General features: G+C 45.6%; 1 protein-coding gene across 1 annotated transcript in view; it reads left to right on the top strand.

Moving 5' to 3' along the window:
• The window catches only part of Scube2 (signal peptide, CUB domain and EGF like domain containing 2), a 58,895-nt gene extending 50,286 nt beyond the window's left edge, over positions 1–8,609 (top strand). The window contains exons 17-20 of the mRNA XM_028768097.1: positions 302–499; positions 2,819–2,971; positions 6,682–6,761; positions 7,892–8,609. Coding sequence (XP_028623930.1) covers positions 302–499; positions 2,819–2,971; positions 6,682–6,761; positions 7,892–8,044 — 584 coding nt within the window. The 3' untranslated portion in view covers positions 8,045–8,609. The remainder of the gene's footprint in view (positions 1–301; positions 500–2,818; positions 2,972–6,681; positions 6,762–7,891) is intronic.
• The last annotated feature ends 8,858 nt before the right edge of the window (positions 8,610–17,467 follow it).

Here is a 17,467-nt window from a genome sequence, read left to right as displayed (position 1 = left end):
CTGATGTAGTGACCATGGACCCATGAGTGCTTTTCCTTTGATGCAGACATAAGCATACAGCATGTATTCGTGCATTAAGAGTTAATTAAAACTTCCTCCTCCATTAAAAATTAAGCGTGGCTTTAAACAGAAAGAAAAGTGAAAAGTGTTTGTTTTAGCAGTGGCCATGAGCATTACAGTGTGTACATTCTCTGGGTGGTGTCATCTCCTTACAAGGAGTCTGGTTCTCAGCCGTGCCTGGGGTGTCTACAATAGCAACGACAGTGTTCTGCCCTCCTAACTCATGGCACTTCCTTTCCAGACAGAAAGTGTGGCGGGGAGCTGGGGGATTTCACAGGGTATATTGAATCCCCAAACTACCCTGGGAACTATCCAGCCAACTCAGAGTGCACCTGGACCATCAACCCACCCCCCAAACGCCGGATCCTGATTGTGGTCCCTGAGATCTTCCTGCCCATAGAGGATGACTGCGGTGACTACCTGGTGATGCGGAAAACCTGTGCGTCTCTCCCTGGGCTTCCCTTCCTTCCCAAGGCAGCCTGGGAAACCTGATGACCTGCCCCCAGCTTTAAATGTGAGGAGCAGATCTAGTAGATTGTTTCCCTCATAGTAAGACAGAGATGGCACATGAGCTCATAGCTAACTGGGACTGGCTTGGCTTTGTTCACCCTAGGTAGCAACATATAGATTAGGGACTGCCCGAAGCCACAGATGTGATCCAACCAGGAAGGAAGGCCCCTCCTGTTATCCTGACTCAGCCTCTGGTGACTATTGTCTATAAAGACTATTCTCAACCTATGGGTCTTGACCCCTTTGACAAATCTCTAACCCTCAAAATATTTACATTACGATTCATAAAAGTAGTGAAAATAATCTTATAGTTAGGGATTACCAGAACACGGAGAACTGAGTCACAGTATTAGGAAGGTTGAGAACCACTGCATAAAGGGAGGTTACTATCAATGCAGCTTGATAACGGAACTGAGGGTGGGGCCGATCCAAGATTCACATCCTACTGGGTCTGTGATCTTAGGTGGGCATTCTGAACACTGTAGTCTTCTGGGGGAAGGGGAAGAAATGACAGTCGCTGCCTTGTAGGGTTGTTAGGACTAAAAGAGTCCGAGCCGGGCGGTGGTGGCACACGCCTTTAATCCCAGCACTTGGGAGGCAGAGGCAGGTGGATTTCTGAGTTCGAGGCCAGCCTGGTCTACAGAGTGAGTTCCAGGACAGCCAGAGCTACACAGAGAAACCCTGTCTCGAAAAAACAAACAAACAAACGAGTTCGGGTAGAATGCTTGGAAGGAGCCATGTGTCTGTGTGTCTTCTATTTTTAAATTTACTGGTATAGACTACTTGTATAAAGTCATGGACTTCATATGGCATTTTCATACACATGTATGATATATTCTGATCGCATTCTCCCTCTATTACCATTTTGTGTCTCCTTCCAACTTACCCCTTCTCCTTCCCAATCTGTCTCTCTCCTCTGTTTGTCTTTGGGAGGGCATTGTTTATTTGTTGTTTGTTTTTTTTGTGACCTACAAACATGTGAAAAGTTATTTATAGGAACAGTGGGCACCTTTGCAGTAACTACACAACTGGAGGAAACGTCTATCTTCCATGTGTAGATTAGTTGTGTAGACCATGGTGTGGCAGTAGGGGGCGATCACGAGCTCATCCTTATGTGATGACGATAAGTCCATTCTTGTACAGATGCTGCCAGTCCAAGAGTGCAATGACCATGACAAGTGGTGAAAATGAAGGAATTTAGATGAGGGTTTGAATTCTGTCCTTGCCGCATATTGGTTGTGGCCCTCACTGGGACAGAGGCAGTAATTGGTCAGCCTCTGAGGTTTTCAGAGGAGTCAGTTAAATAGATCAAACTTATTAAATGCCTAGTGTATTCCAAGAATGTGTTGATGACTCTTGCTGGGTTTGAGCAACTTGCTGTGAATTCTGGGGCCCTCTCTCAACTCCTACCATGGATGGGACAGCCTGGGTTGCAGCCATTTGTCTGGCTGAGAGCAGATGGGGCTTAGCCTTTCCTTGAGGGTAAAGTATAATTCCCCAGTAGAATCTTCTCTGTTTCCAGGACTTTCTACTGTTAGGATGAGCCTGAGAGCTCACGTGTGCATATTCGAGAGCATGTGTGTGTGTGTGTGTGTATACGTGTGTGTTCGTGTACATGCATGTGCATGTGTATGTGCAGGTGCCTGTGGAGGCCTGAGGTCAATCTCAGTTGTCCTTCCTCAGATACCATCCACCTTGTTTTTTGAGAACAGGTTCTCTCATTGACCTGATACTTGGTCAAGATAGGTTCTCTCATTGACCAAGTAAGTAGGCTAGGCTGTCTAGGCAGCAAACCTCAGGGATCTATGTTTTGTTTTGTTTTTTGTTTGTTTGTTTTTGGTTTTGGTTTTGGTTTTTTGAGACAGGGTTTCTCTGTGTTGTCCTGGAATTCACTCTATAGACCAGGCTGGCCTTGAACTCAGAAATCCTCTTGCCTCTGCCTCCCAAGTACTGGGATTAAAGGTGTGTGCCACCACTGCCCGGCGGGATCTATGTATCTTAGCTAGCCCATGACCACTATGTCTACCTACAAAGCAAAAATGACACCAACAACAAAGACATAGGTTCTGGATATTGTTTCAGGTCCTCGTGTTTGCAAGGCAAGCATTTGACCAAGGGAACTGTTTTCCCAGCCTGAGAATTCATGAGTTTAACTTATTGTGTGGATTAAGTGTTTTCAAAGATGAGCATTCCCTGTCTGTGACTCCCTAACACTTCTTAAACCAGCCGTTCTATCTTTTCTTGGCAGCTTCATCAAATTCTGTGACCACATATGAAACCTGCCAGACCTATGAACGCCCCATTGCCTTCACCTCCAGGTCAAAGAAACTGTGGATTCAGTTCAAATCTAATGAAGGGAACAGTGCCCGAGGCTTCCAGGTTCCCTACGTGACATACGATGGTAAGCAAGCGCCATGATGCTCGGGATGTACCACGGCAGGGCTGGTGTGGCTGTGCTCTGAACTGAAGGGACTGGCTTCCGAGCCAGCTGGAGGATGCTGGCAAGCACACCCACTCAGCCAGCCAGGCAGGGTGAGGCAGAAGGACATGGCTGACTCATTGGGGCCACATTTTAAACAGACATTTGGGGACACTTATTATGGGGATGAAAAGGAATGGTTTAGAAAACACAGGGAAAGGAAGTAGAGCCAGGTGTGAGAACATGGCCGCTGGGGTCAGGCAGTTGGCTGTCTCTTCCAGGACTTGTGTTGGTGACTTACTATCTCTAAGTCTGATTTTCTTGATTTCCAGTGGTGAGTGAACTCTGAGTTACACCTCTAGTCAAGCCTTATTTTCTTAGTGAGTAATGGAGAAAATCATTTGAATGAACATTAAGAATATAACATAGGACGGTGACTGGCAGATAGTAATTGCTCAAAAATATTCAAACTTGCTAAGGTTGTGACTTTTGTTAAATAGATTCCTGAGATGGGCTAGAGGCTTAACTTCAGGTCTCGACCCTGCTTTGAACTCTGTGATCTTGGACAAGTCAGATGATGTTTCTGGATCCTTTGGATCCCTGGAGACCTACTGAGACTCTGAGACTTGGTCTACAAATATTTATTGTGACTAGAACACAAAAGTGTGTCTTTTGTCACAGATGCTTTTACAGGGTACATAGAAGGCAGTGGGAACGCACACAGAAGGCGGCGGTTGTTCTGAATAGGCTTGGGAGGAACAGAGCAGTTTCAAGAGGTTTGGGTCTGGAAAGAACATGTAGATTGAAGTGGGTCATAAATAGAAAGACCGTTCGGGAAGAGCCCAAATGATGAAGCTCCTGGCACAGCTGGCATCTGGTTCTGCCAGTGGGGAGCACAGAGAGGAGAGTAAATGGGGCTGAGGCTAGGCAGTGAGGCTCCTTCAATGCCAAGCTCAGGAGAATAGAATTAATTTTATAAGGAGCCATTAAAGAGGTTTAGGCAAAAGACATCCTTGGCTTTCCTAAACTCGCTTTACATAGTTTATTTCTAACAAGTGATACAAGACCTTTGGTCTGCCCTGCAGTTGTCTCAAATGATATGTAATGCCCAGGACAGGGTTCTTGGCATCTGACTTCCAGGACTCTGCTGAAGGAGACATTGAGTCTAGTTTCTTCCTAAAAGCAGGTGTCCAGCAAGCTCTCCTGTCTGGAGGGAGGCATGAAGTAAAACATCCTCTGGGGCTTGGGCAAATGTTATCAAGGCGTTAAGACATTTTCACATGTCACACTTTAAGATAGTGTTGCTATTCTGCCTTTGTGACATATTAAATGTTCCTTTTAAATTGAAAAAAAAAATGAAAACAAGGGCTGGAAGTGTAGCTCAGTTGGTAAAATGTTTGAGTAACATGTATGAAGCCAATGCCCAACCTCCCAGCATTGTCTAAGCGGGTATGCCGGCAACTGAAATCCTGTCAGGAAGAGCACAAGCTGGTGGGGTGGGGGGTGGAGACTGCAGACGAGTCTTATGCTAGAGAAGGGCAAGAGTCATGTGACAGGCACGGGGCATTCCTGGTCACCAGGTATGCATCAAGGTGCCTTTTATGGCCACATTCCTCATGGTCACCCCATGAAGCAGACTGGGTCACTTTCTGATGTTACAGATGAGGCCACTCAGGCTTAGAGATTTAAATAACTGAGCCGAGGGCATGGCATAACAAAGCTGCAGGACTGGGATGACCCAAGTCTAGCAACTTCAGAGCCTATAAACTGCTCTGTTCTGAAAGGCAGAGGAAGGCAGGAAGCACAGGAGCTCTTAGAAACAGAGATGAGTATTTTTAAAAGACGACATCCTGGAAACATATGGTAAATGTTTTCTGTTACAATAGTTTGCACAGCAACCTGCATTCCTAAGAGTAGACTCCGCTTATGGAAAGAAGCCAGTCCTCTGAGGTCCAGACACAGAGCAAAGGTGCAAACCTAAAACTAAAATAAACAGGGTAGGGTGGATACACTTGTAATCCAGCACTTGGTTGGATTGGTTAGAGGTGGGAGGATCAGACATTCAAGGCCAGCTTTGGTTACATAGCAACTTTAAGTCCAGCCTGGACTACATTGAACCTTATTTAAAAAAAAAAAAAGAAAAAGAAAAAATAGAAAGAGAGAAAGAAAAAGGAAAGAAATAAAACTTAAATTCCCCATTCTGCTTTGTTTGCTTGGGCTTTATTGTTGATGTTGTTGATAATTGTTTGTCTTAGGACAAGGTCCTATAGCTCACGAAGTTACCATGTAGCCCAAGTTGGCCTTGAATGTGTACACTCACATTATATATTAATTAATTAACCTCATTAAAATAAGAGAATGAAAACAAAGGTGCTGTATCAGTAGTCGCAACAATAGTGTGTGTGTATCAAATACTCATTGTGCGGTGTCATTCCATCACCATCTCTGGACTGAAGAAACTTCTTGGGAACGCTCCCAGCTGCCCCCACGGGTGTTCTCAGAACTCACGTGGCTCCTCAGCACATGGGATGCGTACAGAAAGGCAGTTTCTGATGTGTCCGAGCTTCGGAGATGACTGTGCTCTGCATATGCTTACTTGAGTTATGACTATGGGAAGTAGGCTAGACTTCAAAGTGGGGTGAGACTACATTTGGAAAAGGAATACTGCGTGCACTGCACATAATGTGTGTGCCAGGACCACAGAAATGATCAACGTGAAAAAGTACATCCTTCTTCTCAGACATGAGTTCTCCATCCCTAGCCCTAGTCCAACTAAAGAGAGAAGAGTCTTTCCTGGTGTGAGCTTGGTCACCTTATACACTGCAAGGACAGAGAGATAGTGGGGGCATGGAAGGTGTTGGCAGAGAGGGGAAGAAAAGCCTGGGTGAGCTCTCAGGGAAGGAAGCGTAGGTAGGAGCAGATCACCAAGCATGGAGCCCCCCAAGTCCCTACTACAGGAAAAGGCCAGGGATAGGAGGAAAGCAAGAAATCCTCAGGGAGCAGTCAGTGAGATAGTGTGGAAAACAAAGTATAACTATAACGTGTTCTGGAAGATCAGAGAGCAACTGGATAGAGGAGGAGGGTGGCCAGCTAGGTCAAATGTTACCAAGGCATGAAGAGAATCGAGGACCAGCATTTGACACTAGGACACATGACATGCAGGCTGATCTCAACTGGCAGTTTTGGAGGAGTAGTTGGGAGAAAACTGACAGCAGTTGATTTAGGAGAAGAACAGACTAGCTGGAGACAATGAGTGTGGAACCTTCTCTGGAAGACGTTTGCTACAAAAGGCAAGAGAGCCATGAGATGGAGACTGGAAAGAAAGATGAAACAAGGCATCCTTACGGGCTGCTTGTTTTCATGCTGATGGGAACCGCTAGGAAGATTTCTGTGTAGGAAAACATACAGAATTACTGGCATAAGTGTCCTTGATTTGGGGAGGGAAGATGCATCTGGTGTGGGAGGCAGAGGATGAGTCTCGACTAGAAGCACAGGCGGCTCCTCTGAGGGAGCAGGGTGGGCAGGGCAGATGCCAGCTGAGTGGAGGAGCTGACTGTCTTCTCTGTGTCAGAGTGGAAAGTTCTCCGAGAGCAGCCACCAAAGGGAGACTTCTCAGAGCTTATAAAAGACAGAAGCTCGGGTTTGGAAATAATTAAACAGTGAGAAGCAAAATATGTCCTTTATTTCAACAGAAGACTACCAGGAGCTCATTGAAGACATAGTTCGAGATGGCAGGCTCTATGCCTCCGAGAACCACCAGGAAATACTGAAGGTGAGTGCCTGCCTCAGCACACAGGAAGTTAGCCATGAGCTCCCCACGTATGCCTTCCAGACTCCAACTCTATGAGGAGCAAGGTCAGATCCACCCTTCACCCTTCCTCGTGATTTAATATCAAGTGTCTGTCTTAAGTGTTCATATATATATAATCTTTTCTACCCTTTCCCCTAACTCCTCCCAGACCTGCAAGAGGTATTCCCTTTCCAACTTCATGATCTCTCTCTTTTTCTAAGCCACTGAGTTTAATTAGTTTGGTCGTAGTATATATGATTAGTGTCTGCACATAGTGGTAGGGCCGGCCACAGGGGCATGGGGCACATCTCTGAAGAAAACTAACCCTCTCTCCTCCAGCGGCAATCAACTGCCGATAGCTTCTCAGTTAAGGGTGGGCCATTGTGAGCTCTTTACCCACCCACCCTGGAGCTTTGGCTTGATCTTATACTGGTCCTGTGCAGGCAGCTGCTGGAGTGCATGAGTGCATGAGTGGAGGGTGATGGCTTAGAAATCCAAACCAGGGAGCTGGAGAGATGGCTCAGTGGTTAGGAGCAATGGCTGCTCTTCCAAAGGACCCAGGTTCAAAATCCCAGCACCCCCATTGCAGTTCACAACTATCTGTAATTCCAGTTCCAGGGAATGTGACCCGCGTCACACAGATACACATGGAGGCAGAACACAACACCAATGTAAATTAAGAAAAAGAAAAAGAAATCCAAGCCAGGAGCATATACTGTTTTTATGTTCAACTTTAACAGTGAAAGACCTTTGGCTCCTAGTTTATGCTTCAGGCTCAGAGCTCACCACGTGTTAGATACTTGTAAGTGATTGATAGTAAATACTCGCCATATCACTTAACCCGGAACTATTTTCCAAATCTCTATTTCATCTGGGTGAGAAAAAATAGTTTTCACATATCAAGTCTTCTTTCATAATGTAATGCGTACTTATTATTAGCAATTAAGAAAAATTAAAACTGAAAAGAAGATAACAATCAGAGGAAATGATTTTCACCAGGTGATCTCTAGCTAGCGAACCGCCCGTCGATTGTGAGTCGTTATGACTCCATTGGCAAAATGTCAGAAGGTTTGAGTGTTTTGGCCTGGTAACAAAAATTCTGTTCTCTTCAGGATAAGAAACTGATCAAGGCTCTGTTTGATGTCCTGGCACATCCCCAGAACTATTTCAAGTACACAGTCCAGGAGTCCCGGGAGATGTTTCCAAGATCTTTCATCCGATTGCTACGTTCCAAAGTGTCAAGGTTTCTGAGGCCTTACAAATGACTCTTCCCACATGCCATCCCGAACGGGAATGGGGTCCTACTGTGGGCTCAGTGGGCTGCAGACGTTTCCCCTCCACGTGCCAGCCTCCCATTGGACTATTACCACGCCCAGTATCAGTGACTCGCCAGTTCAGTTTTTATAGACAATACAGGTATCTTGGTAAACTGAACTTGGGTTTTCTTTCCCAGCATTTCAGATGTGGACTTCGTACTTGTGGACTAGCACTGTGTGGGCACATGTCCTGGATGTCGTGAGGGCTGGGTGAACTGGCCTCCTTTTGGACTCTCAGTCCTCCAGCTGTCTGTAGTGGAAAGGAGGCCACAGAAGGGCCGCTCTGGCTACATTGCCACATCCTCCAGGCCAGTCCTCGCCCAGGGAGCATCTGTACTCATCAGAGGTGACCAAGCCAAACAGGCAAGCAGGAGGGGAGGACAAGCACTCCAGGAGACTCCCAGGCCTTCTGAGTCATGGGAAGACTCAGGGCCTCCCGGCCTTCTGCAGCCTCTACAATGCCAGTTTAATCCTACTATGTGAGTTCTAAGCAGCGATGATTAAAAAAAAAAAAGACTATAAGGAATTAGAAACAAAAAGGGAAGTGTAGCCCCTCTGGAGACATGAATAGCACACACATACACACAACAACAACAAATGCAGAGGGCTGCTTGCCACAGCATCTCCTCTGCCTTCTCACTGGAGCACTGTGCTAGGGCTCAGTGAGTTCTTGAACGTGATGGATGACAATTACCCAACATCATGGAAGAGAGACTTCACGAGTTCAGGGTCAATAGGGCCAGGGTTCCCCCCAGTGCTAGTAGTGACTGGCACAAGTACCTTCCTTTTCCATTCTCTCAGAGAGAAACTGAGTCTGAGATGAAGTGGCATCACTTCATGAGATGCAGGGCATGATGCAGGGGCATCACTGCCGTTCTGACCCTGCAGCTGCACACCGGCTCACAGGCCATGCACCGGCTCACAGGCCACACAGTGGAATCGCTTTGGTCTGTACAGTGGATCTACATCCTGATACCCTCCCCCATGGACTCAACTTTTCAATATTATTGAGCTTTTAAACATTTAAACCCCCCCCCTCAGGCAAAAAAAAAAAATCTCATTACAGTGGATGAAGAAAATATTCTCTTGGACTAGAGATGTAGCCCAGTGGCAGAACACATGCTAAGGATGTGCAAGGCCCTGGGCTCAGCCCCCAGTACCACTCACCCCAAAGAATCCTGTCCACCAAGCTGCCTGTCTGTGATGGATAGACTGACTACACATAGCCATAAGGTTTTGCTCTTTCTGTGGTGATTATAGCACATAATTCTGTGTACCAAAGTACTAAAAAAATGTTTAGCAGGAATTTTTAAAAGAAAACAGAATATTTCATTATTATTAGACTTGCTTTTCCACATCAATTTCATTTTTAATCTACTGTGACACTGACTTTTATGTCTTTTTCTAAAAAAGATAGAGTCCAACTATGTAGCTCTGGCTAGCCTCAGACTCACCTACCTTTGCCTCCCAAGTACTAGGATTAAAGGTGTGTGCCACCAACCATGTCTGGAGACGCTGACATTTGTTAAAGCTCTAATGAAACATTTCATTTTTATTTGGATAAAATTTCTCTTTAAGAATTTGAATGTCTTGTTAGGCACAGTGACACTTGTAATCCCAGCTCTCAGGAAGTGCAAGTCATCTATATAGGGAGTTTGAGGCCAGTCTGGGCTACAAGAGACCTTATTTCAAAAGTACATTTTAAAACCATATTCAGTTAAGAAAAAAAAAGGCATTAAGATCCAGGTGTGGTGGCACATGCCTTTAGCCCTAGCACTGAGGAGTCAGAGGCAGGTGGATCTCTGTGAGTTTGAGGCCAGCCTGGTCTACCTAGAAAGTTCCAGAACAGCCAGGACTGTTACACAGAGAAACACTATCTTGAAAAACAAACAAACAAACAAACAAACAAACAAACATCGTGAAGAGGCTGGAGAGATGGTTTATCAGTTATGAGCCCTTAGTGTTCTTGCAGAGGAACCAGGTTCAGTTCCTAGTGGCCACATTAGGTAACTTCCTGGTGATCTGTCACCCTCTTCTGGTCTCCTTGGGCACTGCATGCATGTGGTGCACATGTACCCAGACCCACACGCACACCTATGCAATTTAAAAATAATAAATCTTTGTTTTTAATGTTTAAGAATTTATGTGTATGAATGTTTTGTTTGCATACATATCTGTACACCACATACACACCTGGCCCAAAGAAGCCAGGAGAGGGTTGGAGTCCCTGGGACTGGAGTTGCAAATGACAAACTTTAAGCCAATACGTGGGTCCTGGGAATCAAACCCAGGTCCTTTGGAAGATCCGTCTGTGCCTTTAACTGTTTGCCAACTCTCCAGCCTCTAATCTCTACCCCGCCCAGGCAGGGTCTCATTACATATCCCTGGCTGCCTTGAACTGCCTAGATAGATCAGGTTGGCCTTGAACTCACTCACCTGCTCTTGCCTCCTGAGTGCTGAGATTAAAACTATTGCACCACCACACCTGGCTATAAAATAAATCTTTTATAAAATCATTAAGATGAACACTTTGGAATTTGATATGTTATAATTTGACCTACATTTCAGAGTTTGACCATAAGGTGGACATGCAGATGTCACCTGTTAGTGACTGATAAGGAGGACAGGAGGGCCAGGCCAGGTAACTGTATACTGTATTGCCTTCCTAGAAGATTTGGGATGGGCATACTTGGGGGAGTTGGCAGGAGACTGATTAGAACCAGTGGTTTTGAAATATCACCAGGAGCAGACCATACACCAGAGCTGTGCTTCTAGCATAAGCTTGAGCTCCTGAAGTCTTCAGGCTTCTAATCCAGACATATCAGCTGCCCTGAGAGATTCTGTGGCCCTGCTGGGAGGCTACCTAGTTAGTCAGGCAGTTGGCTACTTGCTAAGTCAACAACTCATGGTGCATATCCAGACTGTGTCAGGTACTGTTTTAGTCTCTGGAGATTAACCAAAGACCCCAGTAATAAGATAGGTTATAAGGAGCTCAGAAGGAAGAGTCTGAGCTTGAAGTGGCTAGTGGTAAGTGTTGTGTTATAAACTAAAACTGACTAATGTAATGATGGCTCTGTGGCTACTTTAGGTTTGGGGGCTGTAGAGCCTATTCGAGCACATGACCTCTCAACTGAAAACTATGTGATGAGGAACCAGCCTGTAGGAGCATGGTGAGGGGAGAACATTCCAGAGGGAGGCACCCCAAGGGCAGAGATGTAGGCACAGACATGCCTGTGAGCATGGAAGTCTAATCAGAAGGCAAATGGCATCTGACCAGGCCAGAGAACCATGGACGGGCCAGATTCCATTGGTTGTGGAATTCAGGAGGGGTTTGGGTTTAATTCCAAATATGCTTCAAAGTCTGTGATGGACTTAAGCAGAAGAAGGGAGTGGGTTTTGTGCTGTGCATGTGTATCTGCATGGGTGTGCGTGTATGTGTGTGCATGCACACTCGCGTGCGTGCACACATGTCTGCCTGCCTTCATGCATGTACATAGTTCCACTCACATATATGTTTAGGTCAGAGGACAACCTGACCACCTTGTTTGTTATGACCAGGGCTCTCACCAGCTTGAAGCTCACCAAATGTGGCAGGTGACCAGGGAGCCTAGGGATCTCCCAGCATCTGCCTGCCAGGCAATGGGATGACAAGCACACTTGACCACACCCAGCTTCACTTTTTCTGAGGGTTCTGGAGCTGGAACTCAGGTCCTCATGCTCATACTGCATGTACTTTATCCACCGACCCACCTTCCCAGTCCCTCCCTCCATCCCCAACCCTGATTATATCCTTAAAAGGTACCAAGGACTCCTCTGTGGACGGTTTTGAGGAGGCAGGCACAGAAACAGTGTATGGGAGGCTGTTGCCACTCATCTGGGTGAGAGGGGTAAGGCTCCGAAGCTGAGTGTCCACCTTCCTGCCATTAGAGCCGCTTCTGTGGGTGAGTTCTGAGCAGGCATGGGAGTCTGTGAGTCCCACCTTCCAGCTGTGGATATTGTTCTGTAACCACACGCTGCAGCATACTGCATCTGTAGATCCAGCAACATCATCTCCCCACTTGCTATGCTAATGAGAGCCTGCCTTTTCGCACTAACAGACGATTACCATCCCTTGGGGAAATTGCTTCCTCTGAATCATCCTCTGAGCTGTTAAGTGAAATGCCTATAGGCGCTTGCTGGATTTAAGTTTGCAGATAATTCTCACAGGGCATGTGGGAACTTGAGAAAAGCAAAGGCTGAGTGCAAGAGGTAAGGATTCACTCGCCTTTGGGTAGAACTTTGCAGGAAGATGGACTAGGTGACATGCTACAGACTGCTTTAGTTGGTCAGCCCATGTACCCAGCCATCCCCCATCAGGCCTAGCTACAATACTGTCAACCTAGAAGAGATGCCACTGTGTAGGACTGTTTGTATCTGTTTCCTGCTCCCAGAAGGTCTTGAGAGCTTTATCCATGTCTCTTCACTTCTCAGGAGCATCTGAGAGGCAAATGGATTGACTGAGGAGGCTAAGGGGTTCCTCCTTAAGTAGAGGGAGCCTTCTTACCCACGGTTATCTGATAGGCAGCCATGAGCTGTCCCCAGAGCAGTTCCTGGAAGAGGCCAGAAGGGACTCATCCATAGAAATTAGAGGCCACCATTAGTCCTCCTTTCTGTGACCATCTCTTATTCTAGGGGTATGTGAGCTCCTAGTAGCCTGTCTCCATTCTCTAAGTATTCTGCAGGAGACTGGCAGGCATTCTCTAGGTATTCTGCAGGAGACCGGCAGGAGGCCCAGCAAGGATTAGATATGGGAGCTCACACATCTAATCTCAGCACTCAGGAAGTGAAAGAAACAGGGTGACTACCATCCTAAGGTCAGCTTAGGCACATAGCAACCACCAGCCCAGGCAAGGCTACAGAGCAAGACTCTGAAGATAATAAAAGACACAGTATCTATCAAGGATCTCCCCAGATAGCACAGTAGGAGCAAAATAGATTTAGAAAATGAAACCACCTCAATTTACAGGCAAATTGTTCTAGTTGAATTAAAACAAAGTAACCCCATCTGCCACAAAAAATGACAACAGCCCAGTGACTGTGTGGCTTTTAATTTACCAGGGTTCTGCAAGCAGAGTCCTTAGTTACTAATACTTCTTGGTTGCACATTTACTTTTTCATGAATTTATGCAGTGTATATTTACTGAGGGCCTACTAAACAAGATAAATTTCTGTCCTGGGGGAACTGAGAGTCCAGTGGAGAGAGGCAAAAAAACCCGAAAGCCCTTGGAAAGGTAAGTGATTGTAAGTGTTAGTGACGGGCAGTGTGCTTACAGCGGCTAGTTTCATTATTAGCTATTTCAGAAGCTAATCACTGGAGTCTTGAATTCAGACTCATCAAGGGCACTGGATCTACAAACCAAGCCTGGCAGCACTGGCCCTGGCAAGCTCCTTTATTAACCCAGCAAGAACCTAGCATTGTGTACACATCAGTTTAACCGCACCGGGTAAGCAAGCAAGTCCTGGAACTGGTGCCACCTAGTGGTTGGAAAACAGAGTTGACCTGCGTTTTAGTTGCCCACACTGTTTGCCTGAAATTCAAAATAAAATGCTAACCAAATAGGACTCCAAGGTCAAGGCTGATGTTTGACAAAAGATTGGCCACATGCTGAATTGATATAGACCTCAGAGCATGTTGGTTTAGAACCTTACTCTGCCCGGCTTAAGATTTAGGTAATCTCAAGCTATCAACAATACTGTCAACCCCCACCTACCCACAGTCAATATCACTACTCATTTCCTTTTATGGTGCAGGCATTAGGGAAGGCTGAACATTACTGAGTTAGTGAGGAAGAGGAATTGAAAGAGAAGGCTACAAAGATGGCTCTATGGTTAAAAAATACTTCTTGCTCTTGTATAGGACCAGAATTAAATTCTCAACTACCTCGTGTGGCTGCTCACCTCAAAGGCTCTGATATTCTCCTCCAGCTTCCAGAGGCACCCGCACACAAGTGCACAGACCCATACAGAGACATGGATCCATGATTTACAAAATTTAAATCATCGGGCTGAAGAGATGGCTCAGAAGTTAAGAACACTGGCTTCCAGAGGCCCTGAGTTCAGTTCCCAGCAACCACATGGTGGCTCATAACCATCTGTAATGGGATCTGATACCCTCTTCTGGTGTGTCTGAAGGGAGCTACAGTGTACTTGTATTCATTAAATAAATAAATAAATAAATAAATATTTTAAAAATTTTAAATCATTATTAAAATTTGAAAGAATGAGGAAGAAATCACCCCCAATTTGTAATCTTGTCTAATGCTTCAGCCTTTGTGACTCTAGGAGCTATGACACCCCCAACTCAGATTGTTCTCTTATCCCAAAATATTTTCTAGGACTGAAGGGTAATTTTGAGGGACAGTCTGGTGTTTTCCATTCTTCCCTATGCTATGGTTCAAATCTGAAACATTCTCTCAAGTCCAGGTAATGTTTTAGGAGATGCAGCTTTGGAGGAAGTGGGCCCTCCTAGGAATGTGCCCTTGAAGATTCCCCAGGCCTTCCCTTGATTGTTGATTCCTGTCTGTCACTGAGTGAGTAGCCTCCTCCCCCTCCTCTTCCTCCACACACCCTCATCACACTATGCCCTGCTTCACAATAGGTCCAGAGACACAGGTCAAGTACCTATGGATGTCATCCTCTAAAAGCCGGGGGCAAAATGATTCCTCCCTCCTTTGAGTTGCTGTGATGACTGTTCCTGGTCGTCAACTTGACCACATCTGGAATTAACTAAAACCCAAATGGCTGGGCACATCTATGAATGAGGGATTTCTTAATTAAATCAAAGTGGGATTCGAAGTATGGATTTTTTGATATGGGAAAAATTCACCTTTAATCTGGGGCACACCTTCTGCTAGCTGCATATATAAAGGTCTTGGAAGAAGGAGAAGATCTATTTTCTTGCTCACTCTTGCTAGCAAGACCATTTCTTCACTGGGACTAGAGATTACTTCTTCAGGATTCTGGTGTGTACTGGAGACCAACAGAGACAACTGAACAACTACTGGATTTCTGAGCCCTCTACTAGCTGACAATGGCCCATAAGAAGCCATTCTAATAAATCTTCCCCCTTACACACACACACACACACACACACACACAAACACACACACACACACAGAGAGAGACAGAGAGACGAGACAGAGAGACAGAGAGACAGAGAGAGACAGAGAGACAGAGAGATAGAGAGAGACAGAGAGATTTTCATTCTGTAAATTCTATTCCTCTAGAGAACCCTGACTAACACAATTGCCTTCCTGGGAAGTTGGTCCTAGCAATTAAAAGTCTGACTAATACTCCCTACAGGATTCCTGAGGGAGAAATACAAACCCACCTCAAATCTGAGCTTTAATGTTGACTTTGCCTTGTAACCTGATTGGGAGTTGAAAAACTGAATAGTTGCTGAGCAGAAACTGGAATTGGTGCCACAGCCACATGAAGCAGAAGAGTGTGGAGGTAACAAGAAGAGCTTTGGTGACCCTGGCCATGTCTGCTGTCTCCATGCTTCCATGTGATGCTCAGCTTATCACACTCACAGCGGATGCAGCTGGTGTGTTTGATGCTTAACAGGGTACAAAACAGAGGCCTATGCAGTAAGATGGTGGTGATGGCAAAGAACCAACCAGGAAAGGTGAAAGAAGGCAGCTTTGAGCAGCTGCATCTCACATGCCAACTGGAGTTTTGACTAACATGGGTATGAGAATAGGAAGCCAATAAACTTTTAGGACTCCCACTGAGGAACTAGGACGACTCAAGAAGAACCACTCGCCCAACAGCAGCCCTCCTGTATTCCCAGTGTGCTTTTTGGAGAATCTGTTCTTTCTGTTGATCACCGAGAAATGTTCTTTCTCCAAGGCTTAACCTTCACCATGTTTACTCTCTCGAGATCCCCATTATGTCCTCTGACATTCCTAGACTGCTAGCCCAGTTATCAGCTGTGTGACCTTATGCAAATTACTTAGGTAATCAAGATGGGGACTTGAGTTTGGATTCCCAACCCCATATAAAAAGCTAGGCATGGGAGCTGGGAGCATAAGCTTGTACCCAACAGCTGGGAGGTAGAGACAGGAGGATTCCAGGGCTTGTTGGCCAGCTAGTCTATCATATCAGTAAGCCCCAGGTTCAAAGACAGAGCGATAAAAGAAGAGACCCAGTATCAACTTCTGCTTTCCATATACCTCTACACAGGTAAACACACACACACACACACACACACAGAGGCAGAAACAGAGACAGAGATAGAGATAGACATACAGGGTGAAACACACACAGAGAGACTACACACAAAATGTAGAAACAACTCATATGTTCTTCAGTAATGACTAGAGAAACAAAACGAGCTATGTCCACATGGTGGAATATAATTTGGTCACAAAAAAAGCACCGATATGTTACAAAACAGATGAACCATGGAAACACTGAACTGACTAAAACAGGCCAGTCACATGGCAACCATTGTGTGGTTCCAGGTATATGAAATGTCTAGACTAGGTAAATCCATGAAGACAGAAAGCAGATTATAGGTTGCGTATGGCTGGAGGATTTGGGAGAATATGGGATGATCAGTAATGGGTATGGAGTTTCTTTGGGAGTAATAGTGATACAGCTCTGCTAATCTATGGGACACATCTCTGTGTGCATCCCTGAGGGTGTTTTAGACAGGCTTAACTGAGGAGTTACACATTCACCTCCCCTGGCTATGGATGCCACCATCCAGCCCATAGTCTGTGGTCCTGGCCTGAATAAAAGAGGACAAATGAGAAAGGGAGCTGAACCCTAGCATTCATCGCTCTGACTCTTGGTCTTCCAGGACGTGAAGAGGCCTCACTGCATGCTCCTGCTGCTCCAAGCTCCACCATGGTTTCCCAGCCGTCGTGGACCATGCCTTCATAAACCATGAGCCAGAATAACCCTTTCTTCCTTAAAAGCCTTTCACTGGGAATTTAGTCACATAGGAAAAACCAGTGAACGTGGGGGACTACATTCTGTGTCAGTGGCATGAAGGACAGAGAAAGCTGTGGAAACATTCTAGATTAAAGAGGCTGAAGAGATTTGACTCTGGGTGGCTCCTGAGAAGCCACTAGGGGAGAAGGTTATAATAAAGAACTTTATTACGTCAATTCACAAAACTAGAACATGAATAATTTTGTTAAAAATATTCTAGCAATGTAAATTTATGAAGTTTATATCTGTACTGTGGTTATGAGAGAGAAAAACCCCTCCTCCCTCTTTTCTGGTTTTAGAGATGCAACTTCACTGCTCTTGAACTTTCTGTGTAGCCCAGGTTGATCTCTCTCTCTCTCTCTCTCTCTCTCTCTCTCTCTCTCTCTCTCTCTC

Source organism: Grammomys surdaster, unplaced genomic scaffold (assembly GCF_004785775.1).
Source record: "Grammomys surdaster isolate TR1022 unplaced genomic scaffold, NIH_TR_1.0 184, whole genome shotgun sequence".
In the NCBI taxonomy this organism is placed as follows: Eukaryota; Metazoa; Chordata; class Mammalia; order Rodentia; family Muridae; genus Grammomys; species Grammomys surdaster.
This window is presented reverse-complemented; position numbering and strand designations above follow the sequence as displayed.